Raw genomic sequence first — 12,710 nt, 5'->3', positions numbered from 1 at the left:
ATATATGCTCCAACTGAGGTGAGTGATCTCTCTGTGAAGGAGGCATTCCATGCCATGCTCGAGTCCAAACTTGATCGGTGCCCCAGACGAGATACTCTTCGAGTCTTGGGGGATTTAAATGCATCGGCTGGCACTGATAGGGACAGCTATCAGACATGTGTCAGTCCCCATGGGTCTGGAACTGTGAATGAGAACAGCACTAAGTTCATTGACCTTGTAAGAAGTCGTGCACTGACGGTGGCTGGGTTCATGGTTTCAGTGCTCCCAGGCTAATCACTGGATGTGGTATTCCAACATTGGTGTGGTGTGGCAAAGGAAACTTACCATGTGCTCAATGATGGCCGCTGGAGGATGATTCGGAACTGCAAGGTCCACTGGAGTGCCCAGATCCTCAATACCGACCACAGACTTGTTGTGGCATCTCTGAAGTTGCAGCTTAAATCCAGGAGAATGGCACCATCCCAGCCGAGACTGTACGTTGACAAGTTCAGGGATGGGAGGGTGGCGGAGTAGCTTGAGAACAGGCTGAGTAGGTGTCCAACCTAAAAACTCAACATCCCAATGTCCAACAACGTTTTGATGAGGGGTTCCATGTGGTTCGACAAAGTGATCGCCTGTGGGCAGGTCTTTCATTTGACCTGATCATCGAACAAGTTCTGATGAGAAGTTTGAAGACCAGCGGGGGGCTCACACGAGGGCGAGGAATGACAGAGCAACAACGGCTGGTATGGCTACTATCAATGCCTGCCTGTGCAGAAATAAACCAGGCAATGCAGGAGCTCACAGGTGTGAACTACAACACTGGAGAGCAGAAGAAGGACATGACCAAGGCAAGACAATCTCGTGACTGGAAGGACACACTATCAGCTCTTCAGTATTTACAGGAACGGAATCTGTTCAGTAGTGATCCACATCTGAGGAACATTGCCACTGGAGTTCATGCACACCTCACCGTCAACGTCGATACAGCACATGCTGTAGGAGCCAAATATTGAAATCTATGGATGGGAAAACACCTGCCGAGTACACATCTAAGAGGAAAGACCAAGTTGTCACCCTCGGCATGAAGTCATCTGTCAAGATTGATGGAGAGCAAGTCCAGGTTGACCCACAACTCCTCTTCCAGAGACTGATCACTGTTGCACAGACAGCAGAAGAACTGGAGTCGGCCTTCAAATATGAACTGTGCAGCTATCCACCAGCCCTCTTTGATTCCTCTCTTCAGCTCCGAGAAGCACACAAGCCAGTCTTTGCTGATGCTATCTGGGATCTTCTTGGATCCGATGTCCCAGCCAATATCCCCATGAATGGGCAACAGTATGTTTTGAATGGCGGGGCACTTGTTCAACGCATTCCATGGTCTCGTAGATCGACATACAGAGACATATGCCACCAGTACACTGATTATGTAACGAAGAAGTACGGAGATGCCATAGTCGTGTTTGATGGTTATGAGAGTACCAACACGAAGGACATGACACACCAGAGATGGTCTAAAGGGAATGCTGGCACTACTGTGACATTTACAGCTGACATGCGTCTCACAATGAAGAAGGAACAGTTTCTTGCCAATAGGCAGAATAAACAGCGATTCATTTTTATGTTGAGTGAAGAGCTTCAGAAGAAGAACTGTGAAACACACCATGCCTCAAGGGATGCTGATCTCCTGATTGTACTGAAGGCCGTGCAGTCTGCTACTGTCACCAACACTGTGTTAGTTGGTGATGACACAGACCTCCTCGTCCTCCTATGCTACCATGCAAGCTTAGAATCCCATGACCTCTTCATTTGTCCCGAGCCAAAGAAGAACACGAAGAAGCCTCGCATCTGGAACCTCAAGACAACAAAGAAAATGATTGGTACAGACATATGCAAGCACATACTGGTTCTACATGCAGTTATTGAGTGCGACACTACATCTCGTCTTCATGGGATTGGAAAGAGAGCTTCCCTCAAAAAGTTCAAAGCAAACAACACATTCCGTGAGCAGGCCAAGGTTTTTGATACATATCCAGCTTCTGTATGTGATGTGGCAGATGCAGGAGAAAAACATTGGTGATAATCTACAACGGAAAGTCAACTGACACCCTGGACACCCTCCGGTATCAGCGGTACTTAGACAAGGTGGCTTCGAGCTCCTCTCACAAGCAACCACAGACGTTACCACCAACATCAGAAGCAGCAAAGTATCACAGCCTGCGTGTGTATCTGCAAGTCCAACAATGGAAGGGATGTGCAGATGAACTTCTTCTGACAGACTGGGGTTGGCAGAAGTGTGACGAGGGTTTTGTGCCACTTCAGCTCCTGAAAAGATGTTACGTGTCATTAGGTGCAACTGCCAGGCTGAATGTAGCACCATGAGATGCACATGTCACATGGTCAATTAAATTCACATGCAAGAAGCACAACATTGAGTGCACTGCAGCTTGTGGAAACTGCAGGGGCTCTGGCTGCACAAACACTTCATGTGACAATGATGAGGATGACGACGACATTGTCGCGTTCTCACTTTAATACGCTTGATTTTGCTCAACATGTAAAGTAAGTTTATAATGGATGTAGTTTCTGAGTTTAATGCGAATTTTCATTTTCATTTCGAAACCTTCGTCAGGCAGATGTGATTGCCCCGAGTGGAATTGTGAATTTTGTCATGTTTCAATGATTTACATAATTATATTGTATTGCCATAGACTTGATTTCATCTTGTGTCTTCAACGTTTCTTTTTTTTTTTGTCCAGGAGCCAAAATCAGTATCAGGTAAAAAAAAAAAATTTTTTGAGGACAAAAAATTGACATTTTTGGACAAAAAAGTTATAATTTTTTATTTTACCCTCAATACATTTCACTTTTTTATTATTATTCTTGTATATGAATATACTGACCATAACTAGAAACAATTAGAATGCAGAAAAACATATATTTACATATTAAAATATCAATCTTTACAATTTTATCATTTTCCCCAAACCCGGGTGGTGGCCATATTGGATTTCCATGATTTCAGGACTTTCCCCCTGGAGGATCCCTTTGGACTTTTTTCTATCACTGAGGACATATCCAGGATTCAAAATCTGTTGAGTTTGCTTTTGTTGCAATTTGTGTGAGGTCATCCGACATTTTGACTGGACCACAAAACCTCCTCGCTCCCTCTCCTTCCTCATTCCCCCACCCATCCTTGCTCCCCCTCTCCTTCGTCACCCCCCCTTTCCTCCTCTGTCTTCCTTCATCCGCTCTCCTTTTACCTGCCCTCATCTCTTCCTCCTTTCCTTCTTACCCCCCCCCCCATAAATATTCAGCTCAGCTCAGCGACGGGTTGTATTTGCTTGTATAAAATAAAAGAAAAAAAAAGTTGTTGAATGGGAGAAACAGAGGGGGTGTCAAAATGCCCTTGATTGAAATAGCCCTTTCCCCAGCTTATCATACATAGCATTGCTTGTAAATATCATAAATAGGATTGAAAGTTTTTGCATGGTGAAAAATTGAACTCCTCCAAAAGAAGTGGTATCAATGTAGAAGAGTTCCGACTGAAACTGAAGAGCATTCTGTATCTTTAACCAGCTCTCAGGTAAAGCCGTGAAGATTTTAATCGGTAAAAAACATCATAACTACAACAAAAGTCATAGATCTACACACAATAGAATCTACTCATGGAAACAGTGATAGAAATGAGAAAGGCAAAGGACAAGGCTGAGGGTTCAAGTGAGCAAGCAAAATGCTGGAATGTACCGTTCCAGACTTGTGACGTGGTTGATTAGAATCTGGGAACACCTTCTGGAGGGCAGACAGAGCAGCATTTGCTTTCGCTACCTTCTTGTTGGAGCCAGTGCCCTTGTACTTATCTCCATCTACTTCAACCTGGATGCAGGAGAGAGAGAGAGAGAGAGAGAGAGAGAGAGAGAGAGAGAGAGAGAGAGAGAGAGAGAGAGAGAGAGAGAGAGAGAGAGAGAGAGAGAGAGAGAGAGAGAGAGAGAGAGAGAGAGAGAGAGAGAGAGAGAGAGAGAGAGAGAGAGAGAGAGAGAGAGAGAGAGAGAGAGAGAGAGAGAGAGAGAGAGAGAGAGAGAGAGATAGATGGGGAGAGAGAGAGAGAGAGAGAGATGGGGAGAGAGAGAGAGAGAGATGGGGAGAGAGAGAGAGAGAGATGGGGAGAGAGAGAGAGAGAGATGGGGAGAGAGAGAGAGAGAGATGGGGAGAGAGAGAGAGAGAGAGATGGGGAGAGAGAGAGAGAGAGAGATGGGGAGAGAGAGAGAGAGAGAGAGAGAGAGAGAGAGAGAGAGAGAGAGAGAGAGAGAGAGAGAGAGAGAGAGAGAGAGAGAGAGAGAGAGAGGGGAGAGAGAGAGAGAGAGAGCAGAGAGGAAACGGGGGGGAGAGACAGAGACAGAGACACAGAGGGTGGGAGAGAGAGAGGGTGGGAGAGAGAGAGAGAGAGAGAGAGAGAGAGAGAGAGGGGGGAGAGTGAGAGAGGACAGGAGAGAGAAAGGGCGGGAGAGTGAGAGAGGGCGGGAGAGTGAGAGGGGGGGGGAGAGTGAGAGAGGGCGGGAGAGTGGGAGAGGGGGGGAGAGGGAGAGAGGGCGGGAGAGTGAGAGAGGGCGGGAGAGTGAGAGAGGGGGGGAGAGTGAGAGAGGGCGGGAGAGTGAGAGAGGGCGGGAGAGTGAGAGAGGGCGGGAGAGTGAGAGAGGGCGGGAGAGTGAGAGAGGGCGGGAGAGTGAGAGAGGGCGGGAGAGTGAGAGAGGGCGGAAGAGTGAGAGAGGGCGGAAGAGGGCGGGAGAGTGAGAGAGGGCGGGAGAGTGAGAGAGGGCGGGAGAGGGGAGAGTGAGGATGAGGGAGGGCGGGAGAGGGCGGGAGAGTGAGAGAGGGCGGGAGAGTGAGAGAGGGCGGGAGAGTGAGAGAGGGCGGGAGAGTGAGAGAGGGCGGGAGAGTGATAGAGGGCGGGAGAGTGGGAGAGGGCGGGAGAGTGGGAGAGGGCGGGGGAGAGAGAGAGAGGGCGGGGCAGAGAGGGCGGGGCAGAGAGAGGGCGGGAGAGAGAGAGAGGGCGGGAGAGGCTGAGAGGGCAAGCAGCAATTCCACATTTAGATTTCTAGCTGGGACATCACAGCAAAAATAACAGCATCCACAAATCTATACTTCAACGACTCTTACATTTTCACACCATGAACCAAGAACTTGAGTTCAAACTCCCATCCCAACCAATGCATCAGAACAAGGATAACTTTCAATTTTTGGAAAGGGTTTTCAAAAAATGGTTATTTGTTATGACTGAACAAAAACATTTTGAACAAGAAAGAGCAATTAGAAACTGCAGACGCTCAACAGGCCTTTACTTGTTTTGTGTGGTGTATTTTGTGGCATTTTTGTTGTTTTGTGTACTGGTGTGTTACGTAATAAATAAGAGACATAACTAGAACTGCCACTTTATAATTAGAGACATAACTAGAACTGCCACTTTATAATTAGAGACATAACTAGAACTGCCACTTTATAATTAGAGACATAACTAGAACTGCCACTTTATAACTGCTGGCAGTGATGGCCGTGTACTACGACGTCCGCTTTGATGCAACCCCACTTTGATCAGACACCTGACCATAACCCATGACTTTTTTAATATTATTGTTGAATTGAACTCAAAATGGGATTAAAATTAATTAAATTCAAATCAAATGGAAGACGAAACAGGTATAGTCCTGCATTGGAGTCATCAGAAGGAACCAGAACAAGCAAAAAGCAAAGACGAGGTCATCAGCAGGAACCTGGATAGGATTCGGGTTTCAGCTGCGACTCCTTTACCCTCAAACCCTTTAGCTCTTATATGAGCGTTGACTTGGTACATAAAAACAAAAAACCCATCCAGGTGCAGCCAAGTGAGCCTTATTCAAAACAAATAAATAAATAAATAAATGAAAACGAACCCACATTCAAACAATTTTATCATTCTCGCTGCCAGACCATGTGTCCGATCAGTTTGAAATTTAAAACATATATTCCCCATCAACACTCGATCATAATGGTGGTTTCACATTGATTGATGAAGTGGTGACTTTATGTCAGGTCAGGTTTGATCTGTGACTTTATGTCAGGTCAGGTTCGATCTGTGACCTGCTACAGGTACCATGTAAACCTGTACTAACCTGTTCCATGGTCGGGTTGTCGGCGACTAAACCGTCCCCCCCACCAGGTTTTCTGGTGAGGAGGGTGTTTGGATATGGACACCCAGCAGGATTAAAAACAAAACCTGCCAAAGGGCGGAGGAGCTCCTCGTGAGCCAACGACCATCCATATCTAGTGCCCAACTGTGTCTGCGGACGTCCTCCTGCAGTTGGGTCACTTCTTTTTATGAGGTTGGTGGCAGGATTTGCACTCCGGCCACCGTAAAACCCTTCATTCCGCAAAATGCAAAAACGCAAAAAAATCTGAAAACCCACTCCGTGGGAGTACCTCCTGTGCAGCTTCCCTTCGCAGGGCAGCTCACCGGATGACGGGATTGGGGCAAAGCCTTCGGGACCCCCAATCTTTGATGATAGGAGGGAAACCACGGGGTAACATCCCTGGGTCAGATTGCGGGAGAGTGTGTCGGAGTGGTGCTGAGGTGTCGTCCACCAGACGGCGGTCTCCTTGGGTTAACCTGAGGCGGTCCCTTCGGGTGGGTGCCTGGAATGTCCTATCCCTAAGAGAGGATGATCACCTGTCTCTGTTATCATCTGAGCTCAAGCGTTTGGACATCGGGATTGCAGCTCTCTCTGAGGTTCGGAGACCGGATTGCGGCGAGATAATGGTGGGTGGTTACACCAACTATTGGTCTGGTCGCTCTGATGGTTACCATACCCAAGGAGTTGCTGTAGCTGTGTCCAATAAGCTGACCCCAATGATAATTGAGGTAACACCGGTCAACGAGCGTATTATGAGATTAAGGATTCGTCACTCCTTAGGTGTCATTTCCCTGGTCACTGTTTATGCTCCGACTGAGGCGAGTGATCTCACCGTGAAGGATGCATTCTACGCCACACTCGAGTCTGTGGTTGATCAGTGCCCCAGACGAGATACACTTCTAGTCTTGGGGGATTTCAATGCATCGACTGGAACTGATAGGGATGGTTATGAGGTGTGTGTTGGTCCCCATGGGTCAGGAACTATGAACCAGAATAGCACTAAGTTCCTTGACTTTGCAAGAAGTCATGGACTTAGGGTGGCTGGTTCATGGTTTCAGCACCCACAAGCTCATCGCTGGACTTGGTATTCCAACGCTGGCGGTGTGGCAAAGGAGATTGACCATGTCCTCATTGACGGTCGTTGGAGGATGATCCAGAACTGCAGGGTCTACCGGAGTGCTCAGTTCCTCAATACTGACCACAGGCTTGTTGTAGCAACTCTAAAGCTGCAACTTAAGTCCTGGAGAATGGTACCATCCCAGCCGAGGCTGGATGTTGCCAAGCTCAGGGATGAGAGAGTAGCTGAGGAGTTTGCGAACAGGCTGAGTGGACACTTGGGGGGTCTGGGTGCTTTGGGGGTCCTGAAGAGTTGTGGAACACCTTCAAGACCACCGTCCTTGAGGTTGCCGGTGGATGCCTTGGAGCTCACCGCAGGGCAAAGAAGAATTTTGTCTCTGAAGGGACACTGGATACCATTGACCAGAGTCGCAGGGCCAGGCTGAATGGCAGAGCTGAGCTGTTCAGGGCGCTGAGGCATAAAACTGTACGTGCACTGAGGGTGGACAAGGAGGCCTATGTGCGAGGAATCTGTGAGGGGGTAGAGCATCACCTGTGGACAGGTGATTCTCGTCCCGCTTACAGGGGAATTCGCGCATTACGTTCATCCAAGCCCATCCCTCGGAGCACTGCAGTTCGAGCAGAGAGTGGTAGGCTCTTGACAGAGGAGTCTGAAGTGAAGGCCCGCTGGGCTGGTTACTTTGAGCGGTTGTACCGGGCTGATCCCCCAGCTGTCGAGTTGGACGTCAAGGGTGTTACAATCCCTGTTGCTGACCCTCGATTCAACTGTAGTCCACCTTCGCTTGTGGAAACACGGGCTGCGGTGGACCAGTTGAAACGGGGAAAAGCTCCAGGGATCTGTGGCATCCATGCCGAACTTCTCAAGGCTGGTGGAAATGCTGCACTCGTGTCGTTGCATGCAGTTTTGTGCTCTGCCTGGAACACAGGCATCATCCCAACTGACTGGAAGAGGGGCCTTGTTGTCCCTCTCTGGAAAGGGAAGGGTGATCGCCAAGACTGCAACAACTACCGAGGGGTGACGCTGCTCTCAGTGCCGGGCAAGGTCTTTGCTCGGATAATTCTTGATAGTGTTCGCCACCATCTGCTTGAGCACCAGCGTCCAGAGCAGTCAGGCTTTACACCAAAGAGGTCAACGATTGACCGTATCCTTGCACTTGGTGTCCTCACCGAACGCAGACGAGAGTTTCGGCAGGGGCTGCTTGCAGCCTATGTTGATCTCTGTAAAGCGTTCGATTCAGTGAATCGGGATGTCCTCTGGAGGATTCTTGGTCTTCGTGGGGTGCCACCAAAACTGATCGATCTGATGTCTGAATTCTACTCTGGTACTGAGAGTGCTGTGAAGTGTGGTGGTACCATCTCTGACTTATTTCCAGTTGTTACTGGAGTTCGTTAGGGATGTGTACTTGCCCCCACACTTTTCAGCACTTGTATGGACTGGATTTTAGGGAGGATGTCGGAGAGATCAAGTTGCGGTGCATCGTTTGGGAATGTCAAGATCTCGGACCTTGATTTTGCAGATGATGCAGTCATCTTTGCGGAGACTTTAGACATCCTCTTGGGGGCCCTCGAGGTGCTGAATGAGGAGTCGGAGCCGTTGGGATTACGGGTTTCTTGGGTCAAAACTAAGATCCAGGCTTTCGGTGACATCTTGGATGCTGCTGTCCTGTCTGTATCTGTTTGTGGTGAGGATGTTGAGGTCGTGGAGAGATTCACTTACCTTGGCAGTGATATTCATGTCTCTTCTGGCTGCGAGTCAGAGGTCAATAGACGTCTGGGTCGGGCCTGGGGAGTCATGGATTCACTGGATCATGGGGTGTGGCGCTGCCGTTACCTGTGCGGGAGGACGAAAGTCCGAGTCTTCAGGTCCTTGGTACTTCCAGTCTTGCTCTATGGGTGCGAGACTTGGACTCTGACCAAGGATCTGAGACGGAGACTTAATTCCTTTGGTACCAGGTCTCTTCGGAGAATCCTTGGCTATCGCTGGTCGGAGTTTGTGTCCAACGAGCGGTTGCTGAGAGAGACTCGGATGAGATTTGTTACCTGCATAGTCCGTGAGCGTCAGTTGCGGCTGTATGGACATGTGGCTCGTTTTCCTGACGCTGATCCTGCTCACCAGATTCTCTCAGCGAGGGAGTCTCATGAGTGGAGGAGGCCAGTGGGCCGACCACTTGCCTCGTGGTTGCAGCAGGTTGACCATCATCTCAAGGAGATGGGGATGGGCCTGGCATCTGCCTGGGGGATGGCCAGACGGAGGCCCCTGGAGTACCGGCGGAAAGTGGACGCAGCGACGCGCTGTTCTGGCACATGCTCCCATACCTGACCTGACCTGACCTGATGAAGTGGTTCAAGAGAAAGAAATTTTTTAAGTCTTTTGCTCAATCCAATATGGCTGCCAGACCATGTGACTTAATTATTTGTTAACACACAGGTATTCCCAAAGCTTGAAGAACATTTGTGTGAAGTTTACCCTCGATCTGTCCAGCCATTATGGAGAAGATATGTATCGGTTTCAGGGTAAATCCAGTCTGGCCGCTAAACAATGTGACCTATGATGTCATGTGTGAACATTTTGTTTCTCATGGATAGGCAGTCATACATGTAAAGTTTCACCTCGATCTGTTCAGCCATTTGAGATTTTTGAATGTTTTAAAACAAACAAAAAACAAAAACAAAATGGCTGCCGAATCACTTGAACCGATGACGTCAAAATTTATTTTTAACTAGTACGTGCCCGTAAAAAAAAAAAAAATAAAATAAAAAAAAATAATCATAAATAAATAAACCACACAGGCCGTTTCTTCGCTCTCACATGCCCGTACGTGCGTGACCCGGAAGTTCGATTTTATTCGCAATTTATTTTTAATACGCAATTATTCAATTAGCGCCAACGTATTTTACCTTTTCGCAATGTCGTGGCAAGGAAAAACAAAAAGAGAAGAGAAGAGAGAGAAAAAATTTACTTCCTGGTTCGGAGCATACCAGCACTCTGATGTTCCCGAAATTTATACACCGTCTAATATGAAAACGATCATAACTTGGGCCATTGTGTTTATCTATAAATGCGCAGAAGAAATCGAGAAATTATTAGAATACACGAACTCATCACTCTCCGGAAGCCCGTACGTTGTAACCCGTAATGGGGAACGTGGCTGTGCTTCCCTTCCCCATTGGCCACGCCAACGCAACAACGTGTCTTCCCATTGGTTTGGTAAATAAAAGGCCATAACTTGGGAAGCACTTGTCCGATTAATATCAAACCTTGAAAAGGCACATCCTCAGGTCCCCAGCAATATACCTGGCAAGTTTCAATTAGATCGGACCAGCGGTTGTCGAGAAACAGCGGTCTCACACACACACACACACACACACACACACACACACACACACACACACACACACACACACAGACACACACACACACACACACACACACACACACACACACACACACACACACACACACACACACACACACACACAGCTGGAATTATAGATAGATAACGTCAAACGTCATGATGTCAAAAAAATATATATATATATATATATATATATATATATATATATATATATATATATATATATATATATATATATATATATATATATATATATATATATATATATATATATACACACACACACATATATATATATATCACTTATTCTCCATGAGGAATACTTGCTTTGTGCCAAATTTCAATTTTCTCCTTGGTGAGGCTTCAAAGATGCAGAGGTTTTCCAACATGGCTGCAGAACACCTGACCTATGACGTCATATTTATCATTAAAACATTCTGCATGAGTAGTCGCTGCTATGGTGAAAATTTCGTCTCAATCCGAACAGCGGATGTGGAGAAAAACACGAAAGTTCTGTGCGACAAACAGAGAGACAGACAGACAAACCCAAATGCAATACCCTCTCCTTCAGCCCGGGTAATAACATCCAGATGGTCCCTCAGCAATCTTGATCTTTGATGTTTATGTTTAAAAATAAAACCTTAACAACAGCAGCAGCAGGAACAGCAACAGAAAAAAAATTATTATAAGAAGTGACAACTATGGTACTTTCATTAAAGACTAATAAACCAGTAATCTACCACAGCACAAGTAACTAATAATCTACCACTCCCCACCTCGCACCTCATTATCTAGCCCCTTTATCAACAAAATACAACACTGAGAAAGTTATAAAGAATCAAGTGAATTGATGAATGGGGGATCTACCAGTTCTTCCATGCAAAATAATGGCCCAGTAATAATGCTACATTTGAGGTTCTTTGCTATTTTCTGGTCATTATTGCTATTCGTAGGAAATCATGATAAAGAGCTCAGCAATAGTGTTGTGGTTGCAGTGTCTGGAGACATTTAAAAAAAAAATGTAAAAGGTATACCTCAACGCTAAATCTCTTATAATGGCTGGCACCCTCTTCTGAGACAACCTCGTACTTTAGGCCACGTCGTTTCTCGTTGAGCTCCATGATGGGGTTTTTCCCTTGCGCTGTGAGCACAGGGCCCTGCTGCTTCAAACTCTGTAGCAATCCGAGAACAGTGTCAACATGAAGTGTAGTTGTTGGCAGCAAGTCATCATGCACAGAAGAAAGAAAACAAATCGACATAATGCTTGTTGGGATGCTGTTATACCAGGTTCAAATACAATGCACTATGTTGATTTGTACCAAGTATTTGTCAAACATGGTGTGTGTGTGTGTGTGTGTGTGTGTGTGTGTGTGTGTGTGTGTGTGTGTGTGTGTGTGTGTGTGTGTGTGTGTGTGTGTGTGTGTGTGTGTGTGTGTGTGTTTCATAAAAGAGAGACAGCCCTTGTCGTATAGTCTTCATGAACCATGTTGTGTGTGTGTATATATATATATATATATATATATATATATATATATATATATATATATATATATATATATATATATATATATATATATATATACACATACATACATATATACACATACATACTTTATTTCAGTAGAAAAGGCACATCCAAACAACAGATAAAACTCTATTCTACTCCACTCTACTCATTTTCAACAAATAAGAAAGAGCAGACTTCGCCTCAAGTGACGTTTCAAACAAGCTCAAACCTAAAATTTCAGTTCCTGCCAGCAGCCATTTTAATATCTAATTCACAACGAATTTCCAGCCACTTTCTAAATGTATATAATTCCAGAAAAGAGGTATAGCCAACCCACATTTATTAATTGGACCGACTCCACCACCAAGATGAAACAAATGGGGGTATATCTGATTCAATTACATCACAATGTCCTCCACCCTACAATGAAACACAAACATGTAACATAAGAAATGGTAAGATCAAACAAGGAGGCCATGAATTTGAAACAGCAGAATTATTCAATGCCGATTTAAGAATAAGAATAATATATATTTTAAAATAATTCTCTTTTTCAGTATTTCGAAACACGTACTCAACACGTATCATCACCTCTGGGAATGACACCAGACAAGTAACGGGAATTAC

The 12,710-nt window shown here is 46.1% G+C and overlaps 1 protein-coding gene across 2 annotated transcripts in view; it reads right to left on the bottom strand.

The window, feature by feature from the left end:
• LOC147035909 (spermatid perinuclear RNA-binding protein-like) overlaps nt 1-12,710 on the bottom strand; it is a 178,853-nt gene that overhangs the window by 50,226 nt on the left and 115,917 nt on the right. For both annotated transcript variants that reach the window (XM_085848024.1, XM_085848015.1), the window contains 2 exons: nt 11,611-11,748; nt 3,727-3,855 (listed from right to left, as the gene is read on the bottom strand). In XM_085848024.1, the coding sequence (XP_085704150.1) occupies nt 3,727-3,855; nt 11,611-11,748 (267 nt within the window). The remainder of the gene's footprint in view (nt 1-3,726; nt 3,856-11,610; nt 11,749-12,710) is intronic.

The sequence above is a fragment of the Eptatretus burgeri genome, chromosome 1 (genome assembly GCF_056783735.1).
Source record: "Eptatretus burgeri isolate ZD-2024b chromosome 1, Ebu_testis_v1, whole genome shotgun sequence".
In the NCBI taxonomy this organism is placed as follows: Eukaryota; Metazoa; Chordata; class Myxini; order Myxiniformes; family Myxinidae; genus Eptatretus; species Eptatretus burgeri.
The sequence above is the reverse complement of the archived record's forward strand: the minus strand, read 5'-3'. Positions and strand labels throughout refer to the sequence as shown.